The sequence below is a fragment of the Esox lucius genome, chromosome 13, assembly GCF_011004845.1.
Source record: "Esox lucius isolate fEsoLuc1 chromosome 13, fEsoLuc1.pri, whole genome shotgun sequence".
In the NCBI taxonomy this organism is placed as follows: Eukaryota; Metazoa; Chordata; class Actinopteri; order Esociformes; family Esocidae; genus Esox; species Esox lucius.
The window spans coordinates 4,345,303-4,370,617 of NC_047581.1; the positions used below are offsets into that span (position 1 = coordinate 4,345,303).

Genomic DNA, 25,315 nt, shown 5'->3' on the forward strand with positions numbered 1-25,315 from the left:
TGTAGATTGGGAATAGCAAATCAACTAAATGGCCTGTCTAGACGAGCTCATATTAGGCTGTCACTGTTTAGGAGTCTTGACCAACTCATTGTTTGAATTTATAAAATATAGCTTACATGTTGTAATTCAACACATATGTACGCTATATGTTAAAAGTGAGTTTGCATTCAAAAATTGAATGCAGATTAACAAAATTATCAAATCCTGTCAAACTAACAAACATTTTACAAAATAATATTCAAATTCTGTTAACCACCCAGCGAAGAATTCATATCGGTTAGTGTTACAAACCTCTAGAACTGCTGAAACGAATTGTCAAGATGCCAGTAGTTACTCAGCCTCCTGCATAATCAATGTCGTTTCCAACTATCTGAACTGTCATAGCCTACATTTGCCGAACAATTAGCCAATAGTCAATAAAATATTGATGTCCTTTAAAGTGAGCGATTATCAGAATAGCGAATGATTATGCCAATGATGATTCCTAATTTCTTAAGTGATGGTGAAGATTGTGTCTTGGCCAAAATGCGACAACAGCTGGTGACCGGCCGACACTACTTAATATGACAGTGGAGAGACTGGGACAAGGACAGCTGGTCAGCGGCGATGCACGCGACACTCCCTCATCATTTACACAGCAGCCGGGGTTTAACGCCTTAAATATCGCCGAACTTCTCCATCTGCTTCGTTTCGTGAAATTCAAGTTAACCAAGGTTGTGGAACGGCCCTTAGCACTCAAACAAGAAGCACCGTTCGGACAAAGAAGTCAACTAATTTGTCTTGTAAAGCTGCCTTACAATAAGTTATAATGGTGAGATTTCCCTCACTTATCAACATTTCAAAAATGGCATAATTTGAGGCATTACGCTATGATGAATAAGCCCAGCACTAGAATATTTTGCTATATATTTTTATAGTAGTCATAATAATCTAGTCAATAGCCTATTATTAATATTTAGGTAATATATATGCATTTCTATGTAACCAAAAAAACGACCATGAACTTCAAAACCTTCATAGAATACCAACCAATTACATTTCTCAGAGTATTCAACTGGACACAAACATTTAAAAACTAAATGTATTGTTCCAATTTTATTTTATTTTTTCTTTTATCAGCACATTATGTCATGTATATTGCTATGAGATTTCTGACATACTAAAACATTTAAGCTGGTTTCATTGCACAAATACATCTGGATTCTTTCATGATCTTGAGAAGCTTTGATTGCAACTGAAGGAGCTGATAGCTTACCTTTAGCGGCTGAATGTCATATAGGCTGACAAAAGTTAATTATATCAAAACCCATAAAGCCTCAGCATCTCTTCAACAAAGGCATGTGTATAACCTATTAACTTTACTAACCATCATGGGTAACAACAAAGTTGTTAAAAACCGGCTTTTGTGCAGTTAAGAAAACTGAGTTATCCATCTTTTTTCATGTAATCTACATTCAGAGTGTGAGTTAATTTAATTAAACCTTTGTATACTTTATTAATATACATTGTTGACCTAAAAATGGTGTAGATAAAATCAGAACCTCCGCTTGGAAATCTGTTTATTGTTGTATCATACCTGGGGAAAAACAGATTTTTAACAACCTTGTTGATAGCAAGGAATACACTCCAACCCCTCATGGTAAGAGTCCATAGACATTATTAACATACCTTTGTTGATGAGAAATGTGACTTTGCAGAGCATTTATATATTCCGATATAATTAACTTCTCTGATGGTCCATCTTATGTTCAACCACTGATGGTTAGCTAATGGCTCCTTTAGTTGTGGTCAAAGATGAAATTGGGGTCTTTTATAAAACATATTGAACAACAAACCTTTTCAAACTTAAAAAGGTTAATTGGTTCAAGTCCACATACAAATGAATATGCCTCTGATTCCTGCCATTGACACTGCAGCAGCTGAAAATATACCACTCACATTGTGGAAAACATTCCCTTTAAGACAAAATACAATAGGTACAATAGGTTATGTATTGTGTTAATACACACAAGCAAAAAGGTGTATTACAAAGTATTTTCACAATACTAACCCAATATTTTACTACCTTACATCTTAAGAATGTGATCGGTTTAGGTCTATGAGGAGCAGTCACAAAGGTTTCCAGACTACAGCTTCCATGGGCTGGAGATTGGTTGAAGTCAGTACAGCAGGGATAACCTTTCATCACCTGACTACTAGTCTATGCTGTCTTCCTCCCCCTCAGCGTGAGTCTTCTTCTTCCTCTTTTTCTTTTTGGAGTTCCCATCTATCCCGCAAGCGTATTCTGAGCGCATGAGACTGGCCTCCCGCTCTTTGGCACTCAACTTCTTCATGGGAGGTCTGAAAGGAGAACAAGCAGTGGATTTTGTTAAGCACTACCAAAAATACTTGCTGCTGAAAAACTAACTAAAAGTGTCTCTTAATTCCCAGAATTTTATCCTACACTGAATACATCCTTAACATCCTTAAGTATCAGCTAGGCCAAAGTATGAGCGCTCCACAGGGTAATTGATGCGGCTAACTCTGAGCAGTAGAGTCGCACTTTACAAGTGAGGACAGAATTGCATGACAGAGACCAAACATTTCTTGTGTAGGGAGGAGTGCCTTTATCGACCAGTGATAACTTGCCGTGTCCCCTCGCAGCAGGGGCAGCGTGTAAAACCAGTCTGTCTTTATCCAATCAATAACCCCTGGAGCTGAAACCAGCCCTTGGGCAGCCGTGGCCTCAGCCCCCCCAGAAGGACGTTTAGGGCCCACAGTGCATTGTGGCCCCGGCATACGCCCAGGAAAATGACACTGATCACCCCAAGACAGCCAGTCTCCCGGTAGCAAGATTATTGATCTGCAGCTTGGCTGTGCTCTACAGCGAATCCTTCTGGAGGTAGTGGGAATAAGCAGCCTGGTTAATTGGAAGGTATTTCTCTACACAGTATGCTTGACCAGTGTGGCCTCGGCCAAACGTGAAACGGTCAGTGCAGTCTGACGTTAAAATGGACTGTGCTCTCTGCTTTTTGAAAACCTTACACATACTGACACTATCATTTTCATTTGTTAAGATATATTTTTGGGCGTTTATGTTTTATTGATAGAGACGAGAAAGACAGACGGTTTTTGCTGCAAGTATAGTGAAATCAACAAAATCTCTCTCTCATACCTTATACATTTATTTTTTTACTTTTCAACTACGTCTGCTAAAAATGTCTAATGAATTCAAACAGTTCAAGAGAGTGGAAGAAATTAACATGAGGGAGAGAATGTAGGAAATGTGGCGCAGTTGGAAGACGCTAATGTTGAACATGGCTATGTCTCATTGGGCTGTCTGTTTGCTACCAAAAGGATGTTGAAGAGCTGGAGGGACAGAAAGAACCCCTCTGGCAAGTCCTTGTGCAGCCTCAGTCACCAGAGACAACAGCGTAAATAAACAATGTGGTCTCTGTATTCTTGACACAGTCAGCTGTGTGAAGTCTAGCTAGAGTTTACACCAGAGGCTGTGACTGTATGTGTGTGAGAGACATGGGCTTTTGAGAAAGCTTTGTGTGTTATGTTTGTTTGTTGGGTGCATGTTGTGATGTGTTTGTCGGTTTGCTGTTGGACTAATCAGGCCATTAGAGGGGACTTGCCTGGACAAGGATGCTGCTCCACCGCAGAGCAGACACCTGTAATGAAGTCTCAACTGACGGCAGAAGACCCAAACAAACCATCCCTGCCAGTGCTCTGAATGACACCCTGATTCCACATTTTAGTGTGATTCTACTTTTGACCAAAGAGTGAGAGTGAGTAAAAAGGGTTGATAGCTGTTACTGAGTGGGTCGCAGACTTATGAGTAAATGTATGAAAGCGGAGGTGGCATTCAATCAAAACTTCAGGCAGGCCATGTGCGCACTTGTCTGTGTGTGGGGTATCAAGATGCAGGGGTAAAACCATGGAGACATGCATCCTGTTTTGTGTGAGTTTTATTCATCAGGGGTTACGGTTTATAATTAGCCTAGCTGTTAAATAGAAGGGCGGCTACCAGCTAGGTCATCAACACCTGCTTCACTAGGAGACACCAATTCATTTGTTAAGGGGTGAGGTTTTATCTGATCGGTAAAGATCCAGGATCAGGCCCCCCATTGCTAACCATTAAATCATATGTTAGAAAACCCTAACATACTTAAGTATTCAGAACCTTTGCCATGACACTCCAGATTGGGTTCAGATGCATCCTGAGATGATGCAACGACAGTCTCTAGAACGTCATACATTGTGATTGAAGCATCATGCTTATGGGGATGCTTCTAAGCAGTAGGGACTTGGAAACAGATCAGGATTGAGGGAAGGATGAATGGATCAAAATACAGAGAGGTCCTTGAAGAATATCTTATTGAGAGGATACAGGACCTCAGACTAGGGTGAAGACATCAACCAAAGCACACAGCCAAGACAACACTGGAGTGGCTTGGGGACATGTCTGAATGTTCTTGACCAGCCAAAGTCCATTGAAAAACTGTGGGGAGACATGACGATGGCCATCTGTTAGAGCTTGAGCAGATCTACAAGCAGGCCTCTAATTTAACAGCAAGGCCACGTGGCCTAAAGGGGGAACAATTTGCCAGGGCACCAAGGCTATCGGCCAGGGCACCAAGGCTATCGGCCAGGGCACCAAGGCCATAAAGCAAAATAGCCAAAAAAAATACTTCTGTTGAGAAAAACAAAAACAATTGCTGTAGTGAAAGCTAATCCTCCTCATGCATTATTAACTAATGACAATCATTCATAATTGACAGACATCACCAACCTTACCTCCAAGTTCTACCCTTGTGTGTCCATAAAGTTGTTTTAACTAATGTTAGCTTGTTCAATGTTAATCCCTTGTCAAGAGAACCCCAAATCACATTAAATGTAACACTTTTTGTCCAATAAATCAAGACATCTTAAGCTAGGGTAGTCATATCGTTATAACAGTGGCAGGACTGATTAACCACAGTTGGAAATATTTGGACAATGACACAATTTTCATAATTTTGGCTCTACGCCACCACAATGGATTTGAAATGAAACAACCGCGATGCAATTGAAGTGCAGACTTTTAGCTTTAATTCAAGGGGTTGAACAAAAATACTGTATGAAACCTTTAGGAATTGCAACCATACAGTCCCTTTATTTCAGGGGCTCATATTTAATCGGACAAATTAACACAATCATAAATAAAATGTTAATTTCAAATACTTCTTTGAGAATCCTCTGCAGGCAATGACAGGTTGAAGTCTGGAAAGCATGGCCAACATCAAACGCTGATGCTTTGCCAGGCATTTACTGCAGTTGTCTTCAGTTGTTCTTTCTGCTTTAAGTATTGTCTTCAGCAAGTGAAATGCATGCTCAATCAGGTTGAGATCAGGTCATGACTCGTCCATTGCAGAATATTCCACATACTTTCCTTAGAAAACTCCTGGGTTGCATTTGCAGTATGTTTTGAGACGTTAGCAGCAGATCCTTCAAGTCCTGTAAGTTGCGAGGTGGAGCCTCCATGGATCAGACTTGTTTGTCCAGCACATCCCACAGATGCTTGATTGGATTGAGATCTGGGGAATTTGGAGGCCAAGTCAACACCTTGAACTCTGTTGTTGTGTTCCTCAACCATTCCAGAACCATTTTTTCTTTGTGGCTGGCGCATTAAAGAGGCTAATGCCATCAGAGAATACCGGTGCCATGAAAGGGTGCACATGGTCTGCAACAATGCTTACGTAGGTAGTACGTGTCAAAGTAACATCCACAAGAATGGCAGGACCCAGGCTTTCCCATTAGAACATTGCCTAAAGCATCACACTGCCTCCGCCGGCTTGCCTCCTTTCCATAGTGCATCCTGGTGCCATATGTTCTCCAGGTAAGCGACACAACCGGCCATACATGTGATGTAAAAGGAAACGTGATTCATCAGACCAGGCCACCTTCTTCCATTGGTCCATGGTCCAGTTCTGATGCTCATGTGCCCATTGTAGGCACTTTCGGCAGTGACAGGGGTCAGCATGGGCACCCTGATTGGTCTGTGGTTACGCAGCCCCATACGTAACAAACTGTGTTCTGACACCTTTCTATCAGTACCAGCATTAACCATTTCAGCAATTTGAGCTACAGTAGCTTGTCTGTTGGATCGAACCACACGGGCCAGCCTTGGCCACTCCTAATGTTCCTGATCATTTTCTGAAGGATATTTTTGTTTTGCAGCCGGAGGATGGCCTGTTTCACTTGCTTTGAGAGCTCCTTCAACCACATGTTGTGGGTTCACAGCAACAGCTTCCAAATGTGAATGCCACACTTGGAATCATCTCCAGACCTTTTACCTGCTAAACCGGTGAAGAAATAGTGAAGGAATAGCCCACACCTGTCCATGAAACAGCTTTTGAGTCAATTGTCCAATTACTTTTGGTCCCTTGTTAAAGAGGGGGCTACATATTTAAAAGATGTAATTCCTAAACCTCCAATTTGGTTGTGAGTACCCTCACATTAAAGCTGAGAGACTGCACTTTAAGCCCATATTGATTATTCAACTGTAACTTGAATATACAGCTCCACATTTTTCTTTCCTTTCCCAAAAAAGGTTTCCTTTTTTGGAAAGGAAAGAAAAAGGTGCAGTGGTCTCTTAATTTTTTCCCATTATTTCCAGACCTAACAGTATATTTAAAATTAAAGCAACATTTATACAATAGAAATTAGGCAAGTAACTAACATGCTAATCAGGCAAAACATATGTCATCACTAAAGTAATTTAAGATAAGCAATTTATTATAAATTAAGGTAGACTGGCCATATTATATTTAGTGTAGCTAGGTCTAAGTTCAGATTCAGAAGAGAGACAATGATTAATGCTAGCTAGCATGCAAGCCAGCTGCACAGAAAGAAACAGAAACCCTAGCTACCTTAATAAGTACAGTCTATGGATGAGACATTTTTACAAGAGACAGCTAGGTAAGCTAGCTGTTGAACGGACATTAACTAGCTAACTCAGAAAAAAACTTCACTGATTAAATTTCAGTCAACATTATAATATTTTAAATAGCGTATATAATATATTTTCTGTTAACTTTGCTTTCTTGTTTTTTATTTGAATGACACGCTGTTCCCTTTTGTAGACGTATTTTTGTAGACAATTCCTTCAACAGCTTCGATAACTGATGGTCATGGGTGTGAGTTTGTGCCAGTGACAGGTGCTTCGAATCACAGCAAATGGAAAGAGCAGTGTCAATTTCATTGGCAGCCAACTGGGATTATTCCCCCCCCACGCCCAAGAAGGGGACAAAGGCAACTTTGTCCAAAATCATTTATTCAAGAATGGGGGCATTACGGCCACTCAATGAGGCATCGGTGGTCATGGCTGCCTTAGCTGCCGTAAAACGTAAGCCCAGTCTACAAGGATGAACTTGATAAATTGCCAAAAAGTGTCCATAACGCAACAAAAAAAAGTGAGAAAGTGAAGGTGTCTAGCCAGCAAAAAAAACTAAAAGATTCAGTATCACTAATTCAGTAACAATAATGGAACAGCAGTTCTTAGGCTCACCTTTTGTCCTTGTTCTTGGTTTGACCCCGGTCCTTATTGGAGCCATTGCCGCTGCTAACAAGGCCCTGCGGGGCGTCCCTCAGGCCAAAGCTCTTGGCGGCATGTCCCAAGTGCAGGGTTTTGATGTGGAAGATGTGCTTCATGCTGGATGGGTAGGCGGTGTACGCCCGCAGGAAGGACTGCAAGGCTAAAGCAAAAGAGGACATAACAGCTTCAACGTCATCGCGACCACAAATTTAAACCACTCAACCGGATCAAATGTCATACAGTGGGGAAAATAACTTCTGTTAAAGTAACTCCCTCTTATTATTACCAGAGTGGCACTGCGCTGCTGCTAAATTGTGATGTACCGCCAGAGAAAAACAAATGTTAATGAAATACAACTTTATTTTTACCAAGCAGAGTGCAGTTTACTATCGCATGAGCTTCAGAGCAGAGCAACAATATCCTGCACCTGATGTTCAGAGCATCAAGCTAGCGAGTGAGAAGTCAGAAACATAACTGGCTGTATCTGTGCAGACGCACGTCTGTATGGAACGGACAGTAAGTGGCTGTCACATAGATATAAGGCAGGTAGACTTCGTCTACACTATACTTTCCACCCACCCCCACTGTAATATAGAAGGGATACAGTGAATGTATTGTATGCAATACTCAGGAGAGTTTGTAAAAGTATAAAACAATGTGAAATCATGGTGCACTGTGTGCTAAATCCAGCAAAACTATATTTTCTACTCCCTCTTTAACCCCCAATGCAACACACTGTAATATACTGTACATAGAATTCATACTGCCTCATTAGATAGTAGCAGGTTGCTTTTATTAGGAGTCTGGGAGGCGATTCATGAACAGTTTTAGAGTATGGTTAACTGTGGGGGTTAATTATTATTAGAGAAAGATGTTAAGAAAGTATTGTAAAATAATGTTAAGAAAACAAAATTGACAAGGGAGACTGGTGTACAGGGAGGACGTTTTTGCAATACATTAAAAACATGTTTGTCGCACTTAATGCATTCAGCCTCATGTCATCGATGGCGGCGCGCAACAACTTGGCCGGGTGAAGTGTATTGCAACCTTATTTTTCATGGCCAGCCATGTGTTCAAACAGAAGTTGCAAGACCAGCCTTTACACAAGCTGCTGATTGTAGTGGTTAGTAGTGGTTGAAAATATATCAAGACAGGCAGATTTATAAATACATGTTTAAAACTGACAACAGGACAAAGATTGAGTGAATGCAGTTAATTGATTATTGATTGCAAGGATACACAGACACACACGTAGAAGAGCCAAGAAGAGTGAATGTCTCCGAGTGACTGACTACCCATTGTTAAATAACGTAGTGGTCCGAGATGTGGACTGCCATGTAGGCGACCGGCATTCGATCCTATCTATTCAACTGTCATTGTTTTCTAAAGAAACGAACCAGCCATGGAGTGATTGGAGTCATTGTCCATTATAGGTACCGTATTGCTATTAGCTCAAAATTGAATCGGGAGATCAGTGCCGATACCCGGCCCTAACCCTTAGGACATGTTTAAACACTTTTCTGTACAGTTGTACTTATCTTATGGTTTTTCTGCTCATGTCCAAAACATTTTATGAACACACCTCTCTTGGCTACTTGGACAGAGTTATCATCGGCATGGACAAAGTTCTCAAACTCTGTCTGTAGCACAGTGGCTCTTTCCCGCACTTCCTGCTCCAGAGCACCAGAAGACTTCTAAGGACACAGAGAAACACACACATGTAACATGAATCAAACTCACTGACTGATTACATTGGAGAAAGGTCAATGTAGGGCTGTACAAAAGGCTCAGATAAAATTATTAATTGTTATTGGAATTTATGTTTCATATTGTGTAGTTTTGCTCAAAGACAAGTTTAAGCAATGCATCATGGGGTTTTGCTGAATCTGAGTAGGAAGGAGATAAGCAGTGGCAGGCCAGAAGTGTGCTTCCAGATAGAAAGTTAAAATTTCTGTGTTTTATGTGAAGTTTGTGTGCATCATTCTGGAAATGCAAGTACATGTTTTCTACATACTTTTATGTTAGTGAATGTTGTTTCTTTCATATGCTAATTTAGGTGTTTTAACACACATTTTGGGCCCAATTCTCCCAACAGATTACGCTACCTTTGATCAGAGCCATATTGCTATATGCACTACATAGGGAATATGCCTACAGTGCCAATTTGGGACAGAGCCACTGTCACAGAAGCCATGCGAAGTTCCACAGTGGGGTTGGCAAACAGTCTGGTTGCTCCCTCACCTTGCTGTCGTACTTTCCCCTGACTGTGAAGCGGTCATCCAGCATCAGCGTTGACAAAATTGTCTCCAGCTTCATCTCGGAAATGCTAGAAGAAAGCAGTTAAACAATGGGGGGGCCCTATTCATTAGTGCAAACCAGTAAACCAGTTCAAGCAGAAAACTTTTTGCAACTTAAGAGAGTTTCTGATCGAATAAATTCAGGTAGCTTCTTGTTGCTTGCTCTTTAGGGTATTATAAATATATGAAAAAGCACTTTGTGACAACCGCTGATGTAAAAAAAGGCTTCATAAAATGAACTTGAAAGATTGCAAATGGGTGCTTGTTCAAAAGATGCAAAATGAGAAAATGGCAACCTTTTACATTTTCTGGTACATTTTTTTGCAGCTTTTGGATCCATCTACCTTTCACGCAACTGTATCTGCCTCCCTCACACAAATTCTAATAGTCATACAGCAGGCTCAGTGGCAGTCCACCCTGCGGCTCCCACAGTAAACAAGTTTGTCAGAGGTGGCTGGTGTGATTAGTTTGGTCCTAGTGGGCATGCGGCCATAGAGGGTGAAGGTTTTAGTTGGCTCTGCCTGGTAGCTGTTGGCACACTGCTTCACAAAGATCCATCAGTCCAGTAGATCCAGCTCGGTGGGCTAAGAGATTTGGCATGAATCCTATCTGTCTTTGTGTGCGTTTCTGAACACAGAGACCAAGTGTGGTGGGGACAAGGCTGGACAGGGATAGCCAAAATGTTCTGTCTTGTCAATAGGGTCTGTGTATTTGTAGAAAAGTCCAAATGAACTTCACTTGTGGAGAGAACAGTACAGAAACCTAACACTATGTGACTATGGGCAAGAAAGACAACTGTGCGTCTTGTTAATGCCAGTGGGTAACTTCTCTCAATCTTCATTAGGATTATTAATAACTCAGTGGCACCCATTGAGATAGCCCTCTTGTCAGTACTGTGATTTGGTGAGGTGGGTTTAAAAGGACAAAATACATTTAGTTGGAAACTTGTGGTCAACTGATGACAAATTCAATTCAATTTATAATTTAATACTTCTATCAATGACTACTACATAACACCATGATTGGCAGACAGAGAATGTAATGGTAAGAAACCACAAAATCATAGTGCCGTGTCAACTTGGGTTAACAAATTAGTGCATGTCCACCCACCTGATATTGTGATTGGCCAGGGAAGTGACGTAGGCGGTCTCAGCGGGGGTGAGGAAGAGGAGGCTGCTTCCCTTCTCTCCTATACGGGCCGTGCGGCCCACGCGATGCACATACTCAGCCGGAGTGGAGGGAGGGTTGAACTGAAACACACCAACGCAAAGCATTGATACACTTCAAAAGAAGATAGAGGACTTGTCTCACGCAGAAACCCCTCAGAGGTGAGTATTGGCATGTTCTTGGATTTGAAACGTACCTGGACAATCCACGTCACCTGGGGCAGATCGAGTCCACGGGCCGCCACATCCTGAAGAGAAGATAACATTGAAAGGACTGCGAATGTGACATTGTAAACATGTTACTGAAACCTGTCAACCTGACACCAACCCTGTATTTGCCGGACTGCGTAAGCGGAGCCGGCTAAGAAGAGCAAATGTTTCTTACTGAGTGAGTGAGTGACTGACTGACCCTTGTTAAATAGCGTAGTGGTTGAAGACAGTGCCTCTCATGTGGAAGACCTCATTTCGAAACTATTGAGAGCAATGACATTTATTAACTATTTCTGGTAGATTCCATGATTTTCTCGTCTTTTCACTTGATGAAAAAGTTAGTCATCGTCGCCTTTATTGTAAGTTATTGTATAAATGTCATTCATGAAAGAAAGAAAAAAGTACACTATTATATCATGAAATGAAATAGCTTTGGCACACATGGTAGCAATTGCTCAATTCTTATAAATATTCCAGTAAGTTAGTAGATACCGGTAAAGCTTATTACTGGCTAATACGCTGTTAAAACAGCCAGTGGCAAACGCAATACATATCTGCTATTTGTGGGGGAGGTAAACTTAGTAAGAAACGTTAGTCAATTTAACTGTGTCATTCACGAACTACGGTTCACAACTGGCTGTGGTCCTGCAGCTTACGGTAGAGCTCATGTTCGAGAGCCATAGAGAGGAAACACTGCACGGAGCGCCTAACCTTCTGTGGCCAGTGGCAGGGCCAGGAAGAACTCTGTGTTGGCCGGGGAAACAGGACCGCATGGGGAGGGGTGGAGCAGCGGCGCGGGCCTGGCCAACGGTACAGATGGAGGCCATTGCTTGGCCATGGCAGCCTGTCAGCCTGATTAAAAGCACTAATTTGTTGAGCCCTGTCATTTAGCAAGAAATGCCTGGACCAATGAAAAGGTTTCTCACTCACATGCAATGCTCTTTATTAAGTTTGTGTAGTACAAGTTGCCGTTGTGTACCACTCATCCTCGTGGAACAGTCAGTGGCGGCTTGACGGAATGCATGAACCAATGACAAATGATCTAAAACGGGGTTGACAACAGGGGACTGTCCCCCAAGAATCAAAAGTACGTATCAATTCTTTCTGTCTCACTAAGCTGACGCGCTTCCCAATCAAGGACGCCTAATCTGACATCCACCGACAAACCCGGTTGGTGATGAGCCAATTGGCACGGTCGGTTTGCCACAACCAGTGTTTTAACATCAAACAACAATACACTTAATTTCAAATACAATCTCTTTCAGGCTAAGTGTTGTTTGACTGGCAGTGTTTAAGTACTTTTAACATCTGCTCTGACAACAATCAGCCTGTGACAGGGCCTATTGATCTCTGATATACAAAAAACTAACTAGGAGAAAATGCAAGAGACGGTGCAGAAACTTTTACATGGTCAGGTGAAAACATTTGAGAGGAGACCGAGCCTGATTCCAGTCCCTGCTCGGCAGCTGCCGCCGGTTGGGTTGCTTGTGAAGCTTGCTGACACGCCAAAGCTAATAGAAAGAGTGATCTGTGTTGGCTTCCCCATGACCAGGATTTATGTTAGCCGGCAAATGCCATCTTTTCGCCGGTATCTGGGGTTGTTGTCCAGCAGATGAAAATATCACAAGCCAAAATGTCCGGTGGGAAATATGCCAAATGAATAAATAGATTAACAGCATATTAAATAGCCTAATACCGTGTGACCAATATGATCAGTTGCCAAGAAAACAGCGAGCCTCCGCTCGCTCTTTCAGTGAGACATTGAGTGTTTGGTCATGTACCTAAGTGTGGCGCGAGATTCACACAACGGGAGCAACTCCAGCATATCACTCTGAAATGTCGAGGGCGAAGCAGACATCCCCAGGCCGGTTAAAAAGAACTAAACAAGTGATGGTGCAACTGAGGCCACCAAGACTACAGAAAAGCGTAGTTATTTGAAATAGCCTTCCTTATGTAGCAAAATGTGTTTCAACGTTTAATATGTGTATTATTTATATCCATACATTTTAATGCGCATTATCTAATTAGGAAATATGGTTGGAAATGATTCAACTTATTAGTCAAAATATTTTACACACAAGTGTTTTTCCTTTGGTCGATTTGAGTTGATGCAGATATACAACTGAAACACGTTTGTCTACTAAATAATGTTGCGAAATTAGGCTACATTACGGTGCATTGCAAAACAATACTAAACTTGATTTAAACATACTAAAACTTAGAAGCCTACAAGATTCAGTAAGGGATCTGCACCTATAACTTTCCGCAGAGCTGTCAAACACCCGGACATCCTATGGAAACTGACATAATTCACATGGTATTGGTTGGGACATTTCTAACATTGGCCTCAAAATCCCTTACTTGATTTTGAAATATGATTTTGGAATCATAATATTGGGCCAAAAGATCATTGTCTATAAAAAATAATTACATGTGGCTCAAATTATTTAGATTAAGCAAATAAGTAATAATTGTGACAGCCCTAGATGTAGCCTATAAGCTCAGTTCGCAAAGATAGTGAAGAGTTAATTCTGCTGACTAATTTAAATAAAAAACATTTGTTGGATTGTGTTTTTTTGCTGTTTAAATGTGGGCTATTATATGGCTATTTAAAACATATGTCCGGCAGCTGTTCTACATGGCTGGAATTCTGGAATTTGACTGGTCAGGGCTGTCAAAAAAAGTATAGCGTAAACTCTGCCCATGACTGGGCAGGTCTGTGCCAGTCCTGCCCTTTCCAACCAGTCCACAGAGGGCAAACCAGAAGGGAAAACAGATGGAATATAAGCCAGGAACGCTGGACTCAGAGGTAGCGTGTACCCAGGGCTAATGCATTTAATGCAGGGAAGACAGTCACATTATATTGAACGATCTACCCCCCAACCAAAAAACAAGAACAAATATCCGGCATTATACGCGTTGGTTATCACAAATCTTTAGCTGGCTTACCGTACAAAGAAGAATACCAGTTTTGCAGACAGCGAAGTCATGAAATACTTCAGTCCTTTCCTGTTGGAAAGAAATCCAATATTTTGTCATTCTGTGTCCAACACGTAACCTCTTCCCACCATAGGACGCTACCTTTGACCATAGCGCACAGTGTATTAAATAGGGTCAAGTTTGGGATATGCATCTAGCCCCAGTTAAAGTATCTGCTGTCCCCACCTCCCACCCAAACCCGTTCTTCCGTAATAGCTAACCGTGTGCCCATAGCCTCTGGTGCACCAGCTGTGTCAAACTGAAAGCCCATGACTGTGAAGAGGGGGGCTGGTATGGAGACTGTGATGGGCGTTGGGAAGGGCATAGGCCTTCAGTTCCTCCCCAGGTATGACCAAAGTTAAAAAAGGGCACCGCATGATGGGATGTCCGGAAACAGATGTCAAATTTAAAAGAACTGGGCTACCGTTGCATATAAGGCCTGTGGATTGACATATGGAATGCATACATTTGAACGCACAAGACACGCTGTTTTCACAATGCTCAGTTTGGCTCTTACCTCCTGTTTCATGTTGCCATGGAGACGGAAGAAGCTCAACAAGGGCTGCTGCTTGGCCTTTGGTCCACAGAGCACAGCGTTGAAGAGTGTCAGAAGGAACTCCACCGCCTCGCAACTCGACACAAACACGATGATCTTGTGATCCTTCTCAAACTGCAAGGGTGAAACAGGGTAAACAACCATGATGGGATTTGGGCAACAGGTGCAATGTTAATTTAACACCAGAACCGGCAAATGCCTACGCCAATTGGTGTTTGAGTGTGTAATAAAAATAAACTGCCATTTTGAAAGCTACACCCTCCTCCTTCCTAAATAGGCGTATATTACATTGTTCTGTTGTTGGAATTCTTACTGACGAACAGAAAACTACTGAGATTATTTACCTGATTTTATTTACCGTTTTCCGACTTAATCCACCAACAGCCCATTCCACTTAGCGTTGGTACCCAAATGGTACCCAAATGGTACCCAGGCGCTAATCACCCCTCACTGAAGGCATGACGTCAATGGATGAATGAGTGATACTCCCAGGTGAATAAAAACGTTATTAGCCTATTATTGAAACATAATAGAAATGATATAGCCTACTTATCACATGTTACTGTTTTTCCATACGAGATTCAGCTTATTGTGTAGGCTAATTCATCAAATGTAAATCGAAAATGTAAATCTACATTTTAGGAAGAAAAGAGAACCCACCTCACCCATTCATCCTATCACCTCTCTTTGAATTTTCTCTGCTTATTTTACTGAATATTAATATTCTACAAATGTATTAGGCTAAATAATTATTCAAAAAAAACTAAATTCCAACAATATCTAGTTTCTATCATTTTCTAATAACTCCTTTCAGTTTTTCGATTTTCACTTTTTTCACTTCTAAAAATATGATATGCCAGTAATCTAGGAGACTATGCATTGGCATTGAGATCAACCCGATAGCCCCACTACAACCTGCAGGAGGACATGTCTTTTTCTAATAGCTCCTCGCGGTTTTTCGATAAAGCATTAATCTAATCTATAGAAAGATATTATATGCCAGTTGAGACTAGAGCTATGTATTGGTGTTGAAATCTACTTGATAGCCCCACTATAACCCGTGGGAGAAACCTGAAAAGACACGCCGTTCACAGCCTATACAGCCTGCAGGTCAGGCTGCAGGCTGTTAGCCAGCCTGCTAGCATAGTGGAGTCTGTCGATAGCATAGCCAGAGTAATTAGTACAGCTTTACCTATTGCCACTGTGACTCATTCCAGGCTGAGAAAAGTTAAACAAGGTAGTGCTAACAAAAACAACCTTATTAAGATAAAGCCTTCCTCCACCTCGGTCACAAATACAAATAAAAATGACTATCACTTCGCATCACAAAATGGGACTCCTAAATGTTAGATCCCTTGCTCCAAAGGCAGTTGCAGTAAATTAATCTCTGATCATAAACTAGATGTCATTGGGTTATGTGAAACGTGGTTAAAGCCTAATGAATTCACTGCCTTAAATGAGGCCTCTCCTCCTGGTTATACTAGTGATCATATCCCTCGTGCATCCCGAAAAGGAGGGGGTGTCGCTAATATTTATGACAGTAAATATAAATGTACTCTCAAACATATCACTGAGCTTCATTCTTCTGAAGTTTTACTCATGAAAGTTAACCAGGCCGATAAATCGTTTTACATAGCTACTATTTATAGGCCCCCCGGGCCATACACAATGTTCCTCAAGGAGTTTCCAGAATTCTTGTCTAACCTTGTAGTCATGGCAGATAGTATAAAAAATTTTGGCGATTTCAATATTCATATGGAAAAGTCCAATGATCCTCTTCAAAAAGCCTTTGAAGCCATAATTGACTCAATGGGTTTTATCTAACATGTCTCAGGTCCAACACATTGCTACAATCACACCTTAGATTAAGTCCTGTCACGAGAAAAAGATATTGTAGATCTAATAATTTCCCCCCAAAATCCTGGATTATCGGATCACTGTCTTATTACATTTACTGTTAAAACAAGAAATCCACTTGCTCTGCAAACAATGAGTTTCAAAAGCCGTACTATAAATTCTCGGACTACAAATAAATTCCTTGATATTCCTTGATATAAGGTCGCTCATTAACGACAGAGTACATAAATCTGTAAACGATCAAATCGAGGATCTAAACTCAACACTGCGAAATACATTAGACACAGTTGCACCACTAAAAACTAAAGAAATATGCAACAAGAAACTTGCTCCCTGGTAGACAGACAATACTAGAGCACTTAAGCAAGCCTCCAGAAAATTGGAGCGAAAGTGGCGCTCCACCAAGTTGGAAGTATTTAGACTAGCCTGGACAGACAGTATACTACAATACCGAAAATCACTCACTTCTGCTCGATCAGCTTATTTCTCCAACCTGATTGAGATGAACAAAAACAATCCAAAATGTCTCTTTGATACAGTTGCAAAGAAACTGTACAAAAAAGCAAACAAATAACTGACTCTTCCTTAAATAGTTATGGTCCTCAAAATCTCAGTTGTCCTAAAAATGTCCTTAACCTCCCTGACCAGGTGTCAATGGGGACACTTGAATTTTTTGATACCGTATCGCTCAACACATTTACTAAATTTGTAATGAGTTCTAAACCCAAAAACTCTCAGCTAGACCCGATTCCAACAAAATTACTTAAGGAGCTATTTCCTGTGCTAGGTCAGCCAATTCTGAACATAATAAATTGCTCCCTTTCCTATGGATGTGTACCAAACTCAAAATAGCATCTAATCTGGATCCCGACATATTAAACAATAATAGGCCAATATCGAACCTCCCGTTCCTCTCAAAATTCTTCGAAAAACTGAATGCCTTTCTAAAGACAAACAACATTTATGAAATACTCCAGTCCAGTTTCTGATCCCATCATAGTACTGAGACTGCACTCGTGAAGGTAACAAATTACCTTCTAATGGCCTCAGACAAAGGTTCTGCATCCTTGACCTTAGTGCTGCTTTTGACACTATTGACCACTCCCCTGTCTTAAAGAGACTGGAAACCCATATTGGGCTACGTGGACATGTTCTAGCCTGGTTTAAATCTTATTTATCTGAAAGATATTAGTTTGTTAGTGTGGATGGCATATCCTCTGACAAGTCAAAGGTATGCTTTGGTGTTCCTCAAGGCTCGGTTCTGGGCCCATTATTGTTCTCACTATATATGCTCCCTCTAGGTGATGTAATCCGAAATCACAATGTACATTTTCATTGTTATGCTGATGACACACAGTTATATATTTCAATGAAGCATGGAGAAGCCCCTAAAGTAGCTTCTTTGGAAGCATGCGTTTCAGATATTAGGAAGTGGATGACAGAGAATTTCTTGCTCTTAAACTCAAGGAAAACAGAAATGCTCGTTTTAGGACCCAAAAAACAAAGAGCGTTGTTAGCAGATCTCACTGTGAACCTCGACGGCTGCATGGTCGTATCCCAAAAAACTATAAACCCTTGACCCTGACCTCCCCTTTGAAGAACATATAAAATATGTCTCAGGAGTTGCTTATTTTCATCTTCGAAACATTGTAAAGATTTGAAACTTTCTATCAAAAACTGATGCAGAAAAATTCATCCATGCTTTCGTTACTTCTAGACTAGATTACTGCAATGCTCTCTCTGGTTATCCAGACAAATTATTAAATAAACTTCAATTAGTGCGGCACATGGCTGCTAGAATCCTAACTAGAACAAAAAAATTTGAACACATTACTCCTGTCCTAGCGTCCTTACACTGGCTGCCTGTTAGGGTTAGGGCTGATTTTAAGGTTTTACTCTTAACCTATAAATCAATACATGGACTTGCTGAAATGATCCAGCCATACATACCTACATGTAACCTAAACAAACAGCTGGCGGCAGGGCCTTTTCTCATAGAGCTCCACTACTGTGGAATGATCTGCCAATTAAGGTTAGAAATGCAAACTCAGTGCAAACTTTCCAGTGTCTACTAAAAACTCATCTCTACAGCACGGTTTATAATTAGGTGTAGCCTGGCCCGGGGGTGTGAAGGTGACCAGTAGGCTTGATACTGTCCACCCTTGCTGTCTTGCCAGATGGGCTCTCGACACCACTGGGATGCCCTCCCTCCAATGCCTTTTCGAGGGAAGAGTCACTGGCTTGTTGTTGTCTCTCTGTTGCGCACTTGTGCAATTGGGCTGTACGCTGCTGGCAATACTCGGCCCTCATTCAGGGGGGTTGCGGTTGGTGGGTGTCCCTTTGGTTGATGCCTGGCAATGTGGGTGGATTGATTTCCTGCCTGTTGGGCCCTGTCCGGGGCCTCCCCCGGGTAGGGCCACAGCGTCGCCGGACCCCCCGTCGCAGTTCCAAGGTGTCACGCTGCTACATTATTGTGCTGGGGGATATGAGGAATGTAGTTTCTAACTTTTCTCAGTCTCCTCCAGTTTTAAATCAAATAGTCTCAGGATTTAGCCCAGAGAAATGTATTAATTATTCCAATTGGACACTTAATATCTCACCCGGCACAGCCAGAAGAGGACTGGTCACCCCTCTGAGCCTGGGTCCTCTCTAGGTTTCTCCTAGCCACTGAAATTCAACACTACTGTTGTTTGTTCCTTGAGGTTTAAGGTCAGGTGTCTCTGTAAAGCACTTTGTGACAACTGCTGTTGTAAAAAGGGCTTTATAAATAAATAAATAAATACATTTCATTTTATTTTCTATTCTGTATTCTATATAGTTTGATAACGACCCAGTAGATGAACTGATGCTCTGTCTGGATGGCGATGCTGCGGAGGAGAATGTCCATGCTAATAGGGACGATTCCAATGCTAATGACGCCAAACAGCGTTCGGCTCTGGCAGTAATAGGGGGTAAAAAAAGGCCTGGTGGTGCTACTTTTAAGGACACAACTAATGTGCTTAACACAGTCGTATTGGAGTTCAGCAGGGACACTGGTTTTTCACCAAAATTTGTAGCCACTCAAATCTAATTTAATGACGTTCTTAATAGGCTTTTTCTTTTTACATCATGACAGTTAATTGTTTTCATCTCTCAAACTGAAATTGACCCAAGAAAGAAAACATTTAAAAATATTTTCTTTTAGGCTCTTCTGAAAAAATTGTCCCATACAATAACTTGTGCATAACTCGTCTCCCCCTACACACATAACCCGTCTCCCTAGCCTCAATTCTCAATGTCATGTCAATATGAAGTAGGGGTGTAACGATCCATCCACTACATCGATGTATCGATTTATATTCCTATGATCCAACTACATCGATCTGTGCTCAGCAAGTTGGCCTTCCGGACGACATATATCGATCTAACATCGTTTTAAAATGTAATCAATCGATTGTATCGATACTAGGAAATAACCCATTGGATTTAAGCACGTCAGACTTTATATTAATGTTTTTTCTTAGCACTTTTAAACGTTACTTGATAGACGTTACTCGATTCAGTCTGCCTATCCGTGACGTCATCTCCCCACGCCAGCAGCAGCGCAAAGACAACAAAATATAGCATGGCAGATGGCAGAGGAGAAGCAGACGAGTGAGAAATTATCAAGCCACCTTTGCGGTCCAGGGTGTGGAAAGTGTTGGTTGCACTTCATTCTTGATATTAATACTATATTTGTATTATTTCTATGTTGATAAACAACAGCAAAAGTAGGAGGTAAACCTACGGTTAATTCAACCTGAAGAAATGGTGGTTGCATTTTATTTTTGATATTAATATAGTAGTATTTTTATGTTGAAAAACAAAAGCAGAAGTAGCAGGTAAACCTACTGTTGAAATGTTGGTTGCACCTACTGTACTGTACTTGCACTTACTGAAAATGTATTGAATATTGAAAATGAGAGCAGAACATTTTAACTTCCTGTTAATTCAACCTAAAGTGTTGGTTGCACTTTATTCAAATAAAATGTGAATGCATTTGCCATTAATTATTGTTTACTTGTTTGTTTATATCCATAATTAATTGATACCTGATTCCCTTACAAGAAACAACAGGAATCTAGGAAACTTCACCTGCACTGTCCAGTATCCAGGCATTTATTTCAGTCACACTGGTTGAATTTTTTGCTAAAAAGTTACTGAATCGATTTCAAGTCACTGAATCGTTTCGGATCGTATTGTTCTAAATGAACCAATATCGGCCTTGAATTGTATCGACAACCACGAATCGTGATACGAATCAAATTGTTGTTAAAATTAATCGTTACACCCCTAATATGAAGTATAAAACATATCCCCAAAAAATATTTAAAAATGAAATGGCACTTAAAAATGTGGGTTGAAATGTAATATTTATCTGTGTTTGGACTATTCAACCTGCTGCAAATCCCCCACTGCTGATCTTAACAATCCATGTGAGAAACACCACACACACACACACCTGAAGATCATGTCTAGGGCACCTAAGTCCAACGCCGGACAGCGCTTACCGCTTACCTTGCACTTGGAGAGGAGGAAGGCTGCCAGGCAAACAAGTCTGAGTTTGCTTGGCACCACAACCATGTGCTGCTGCAGTCTCTCGGGCACGGCAAAGCTATCCGGTTGGCCCTGGGCAGTGTCAGGATTGGGGGTCGACTTGCTGCTCAACACTGCATTCTCCCCCACATGGATGCTGACTGGCTCCTTCATGCAGATCCCTGCTAACCGGGACAAACCTGCCGTGACAAAGTTTATTAGAACGAGAAATACGTTGACATTTATTTTTCTTTTTGAAAAAAGTAATGCATTTTATTGCTTTACTGGACCGGAATGTGGTCTGCTGGAGGCAACAGCTTAGACCATTGGACCACGCGCGGTAAGCCATAACAGGGACTAAGTTAAGGTCACCACAAAGCCTAAACACTTTACTGAAAATTCTGAAATATAAAGTAATAATTTTCTTAATTTCAATATCCCAGTTTAACTGATTTATACAATACAATACTTTTAGAAAATGAATGGTAAACTATTGAGCCACTGACTGAAGCGAAGGCAGAGGTGCTGGAGGAGAAGCACGCTCCTCTCTCCAATGCAATTCAGGGGTGGAGTTGCTGGTTTACTGTTGTTTCTCAGTCGTGGCCCTCGAGCAATGGGAATGAACTGTGTGGTTGGTTGCAGTTGGTTGGGGTCCATTTGGTTGAAGCATAGGACACGAGGTCATGGGCCACACCTCCAGAATACCAGGCTCGAAAGAATCGCAGCTGTCCCTGTCTTAAGTCCCCCTGATCAATACACCACCCCCCCCACCACCCTGTGTAGTCTCTGTCCTTGTCCATGCTTTTGACCTGGTTTATGTTCAAAAGACTCTGGACACAGCCCAGATACATTTATTAATTACTACAATTTGTACTCTTAAAATGTTCACCTGGCACAGCCAGAAGAGGATTGGTCACCCCTCCGAGTCTTATGAAGGAAAACCTAGGAAGGTTTCTACCTAAGGTTTTCCTAGCCACTGTGCATCAACACTGCTTTTGCTTGCTCCTTGGGGTTTCAGGCTGGGTGTTTTCTAAAAACACTTTGTGACAACTGCTGTTGTAAAAAGGGCTTTATACACTGAACCAAATTATAAACACCAATTTATCATCAGCTGAACTCAAAGATCTAAGACTTTCTCTATGTACACAAAAGGCCTATTTCTCTCAAATATTGTTCACAAATCTGTGTTAGTGAGCACTCCTCCTTTGCCGAGATAATCCATCCACCTCATAGGTGTGGCATATCAAGATGCTGATTAGACAGCATGATTATTGCACAGGTGTGCCTTAGGCTGGCCACAATAAAAGGCCACTCTAAAATGTGCCGTTCCATCACACAGCACAATGCTACAGATGTCGCAAGTTTTGAGGGAGTGTGCAATTGGCTAGCTGACTGCAGGAATGTCCACCAAAGCTGTCGCCCGTGAATTTAATGTTCATTTCTCTACCATAAGCCGCCTCCAAAGGCGTTTCAGAGAATTTGGCAGTACATCCAATCGGCCTCAAAACCACAGACCATGTGTAACCACACCAGCCCAGGACCTCCACATCCAGCATCTTCACCTCCAAGATCATTTGAGACCAGTTACCCGGACAGCTGCTGCAACAATTGGTTTGCATAACCAAAGAATTTCTGCCTGTCAGAAACCATTACAGGGAAGCTCATCTGCATGCTTGTTGTCCTCATCGGGTCTCGACCTGACTGCAGTTCATCATCGTGACCGACTTGAGTGGACAAATGCTCACATTCGATGGCATCTGGCACTTAGGAGAGGTGTTCTCTTCATGGATGAATCCCGGTTTTCACTGTACAGGGCAGATGGCAGACAGCGTGTATGGCGTTGTGTGGGTGAGCAGTTTGCTGATGGCATTTTGAATGCACAGAGATACCGTGACAAGATCCTGAGGCCCATTGTTGTGCCATTCATCCACGACCATCACCTCATGTTGCAGCATGATAATGCACGGCCCCATGTTGCAAGGATCTGTACACAATTCCTGGAAGCTGAAAACATCCCAGTTCTTGCATGGCCAGCATACTCACCAGACATGTCACCCATTGAGCATGTTTGGGATGCTCTGGATCGGCGTATACGACAGCGTGTTCCAGGTCCTTCCAATATCCAGCTACTTCTCACAGCCATTGAAGAGGAGTGGACCAACATTCCACAGGCCACAATCAACAACCTGATCAACTCTATGCGAAGGAGATGTGATGCACTGCGTGAGGCAAATGGTGGTCATACCAGATACTGACTGGTTTTTGGACCCCCCATACCCCCCACCCCAATACAGTGAAACTGCACATTTTAGAGTGGCCTTTTATTGAAAATGTAATTTTAGAGGCCCCTGCCTATCTTAATATAATACTGACCACGCCGGCCCCTTTTTGTTCTAGAAAAACCCTGCACAGATTTCACATTTAAAATTTAATTGGGATCTGGATATCAAATATTTGGTAGATGAAATGTCTGCTTATCACTTTTGCTTAGCGCCTGACAAACAGGTATTTTTATAGACAACCCCGGGCAGCTTACCATCTGTGAGCGTAGCAGATAGGAGGACATTCTGCCTGGGAGGTCCGGTGGAATTCAAAGAGTTGAGGATCACCATAAGATCCTTCTCAAAGCCCAGGTCCAGAATCCTACACCCAACAAAACCCCCAAAATTACCCGTTCGCCATAAGGCGAGGCCAAGTACAGAGCGTTAAAAAGGAAATAGTCAGCGCCAATGACAGTGGGCCTAGAGCTTCAATGAAAGTCGAGTGTGTTTACCGGTCAGCCTCATCCAGGATGAGCCAGCGGACCGCGCTAAAGGCGATGCTCAGGGTGTTCTTGATGTGGTCCACTAGCCGGCCTGGTGTAGTGATTAGAATGTTGATCCCTTTACGCAACCTACACGCGCACGCACACACACGCACACGATTAACACCAATCAAAGTGAAAGAAAGCAGCCCTCACTAAAACTCTTAAAATGCATTTGCTGGGGTGCATAATCTACAATCACTACCAAACTGTTGCTCAGTAGCCATGAAATTCTAAATTTGTATGAGGGTGGTTTTGAGACCTGAGGGACATATTGGCAGGTACATTGCATAAAACCAGTCCCTGAAGATTGTGTATTATCTCCACAGAGCCACTTATACAACCAGTGGCCAGAAATCACAGAAATTATCTGTGGAACTCCCAAAATAAAATAAGTAAATAAATGAAAAGAACCTGGCTTTCTCTGCCTTCCTCTTTTCTCCTCCCATCAGGACTCCAGGAACAATCCAAGTGAAAGGCTGTTTGACGAGATGGAAATGAAGGTATGGCAAGGACAGAGAAAGACAAATGGATACACTGTCAGACAAAGAGTCGGAGCGAAAGAGACAGAAAAAGAAAGACTGTTGGAGAGAGAGACTCGGAGACAGAGCAAGAAGATTTAAGCAAGGTATAAAAAAAGCCCATGAATGTAATGCTTTGCAGGGCAGAGGCTTGGGTTAGTGTACCTTCAGGAGCTTCTGGAAGATCTGGAAGCTCTGCTGGGCCAGCTGAGAGGAAATGGAAGAAGACATTTTAGGGGTTATGTCCTGCACACAACATCTCTTATCAAAAGGTATGCTTGACAGCTACACAACTGCTATGACAATGAATGACAGCTTAACTGCAATTTATGGAAGAACATACACATGAAGAGAAAATGGCCGGCATACCTCTCTGGTGGGAACCACAATGACTGCGAGAGGCCCGTCCCCTCTCTGGAGAAAGGATACACAGAAGATTTAGGTAAATGTACAAAGGTTAACAACACTCAAGTAAACATAAAACAGAAATCTTTAGGACCTTTCTGGACCTTCGCTAATCACCCCCATGTTGTACATCTTAGGTACATTCCTGGAAAACCTGAGAATGTTTGCAACCCCACATACACATTTTGCAAAGTAGTCTTGTTTGCAAGTAAAGCAGTTCCTTCCAAAACCATCTGAATAATATATTGACATCAACAAAGGGTATATACTTTCAGATGCACATTTATTATTTTTGAAATCAGAAACAGAAAAACTGTTTTATTCAAAAATTACATTTACACATACTCCCAATATTACTTGTAGTGATAATGCTAGCAGTCTTCAACATACAGGAAGAAAATAAATC

General features: G+C 41.7%; 1 protein-coding gene across 2 annotated transcripts in view; it reads right to left on the reverse strand.

Moving 5' to 3' along the window:
• Window positions 1–1,082: 1,082 nt before the first annotated feature.
• ddx31 (DEAD (Asp-Glu-Ala-Asp) box polypeptide 31) overlaps window positions 1,083–25,315 on the reverse strand; it is a 39,360-nt gene continuing 15,127 nt past the window's right edge. For both annotated transcript variants that reach the window (XM_010900096.4, XM_010900095.4), the window contains exons 8-21: window positions 24,874–24,918; window positions 24,670–24,711; window positions 24,398–24,462; window positions 23,954–24,073; window positions 23,717–23,823; window positions 21,163–21,380; window positions 14,731–14,883; window positions 14,184–14,243; window positions 11,222–11,272; window positions 10,969–11,108; window positions 9,803–9,887; window positions 9,144–9,255; window positions 7,535–7,721; window positions 1,083–2,340 (exon numbers count right to left, since the gene is read on the reverse strand). In XM_010900096.4, the coding sequence (XP_010898398.2) occupies window positions 2,196–2,340; window positions 7,535–7,721; window positions 9,144–9,255; window positions 9,803–9,887; window positions 10,969–11,108; window positions 11,222–11,272; window positions 14,184–14,243; window positions 14,731–14,883; window positions 21,163–21,380; window positions 23,717–23,823; window positions 23,954–24,073; window positions 24,398–24,462; window positions 24,670–24,711; window positions 24,874–24,918 (1,530 nt within the window). In that variant the 3' untranslated portion in view covers window positions 1,083–2,195. The remainder of the gene's footprint in view (window positions 2,341–7,534; window positions 7,722–9,143; window positions 9,256–9,802; window positions 9,888–10,968; window positions 11,109–11,221; window positions 11,273–14,183; window positions 14,244–14,730; window positions 14,884–21,162; window positions 21,381–23,716; window positions 23,824–23,953; window positions 24,074–24,397; window positions 24,463–24,669; window positions 24,712–24,873; window positions 24,919–25,315) is intronic.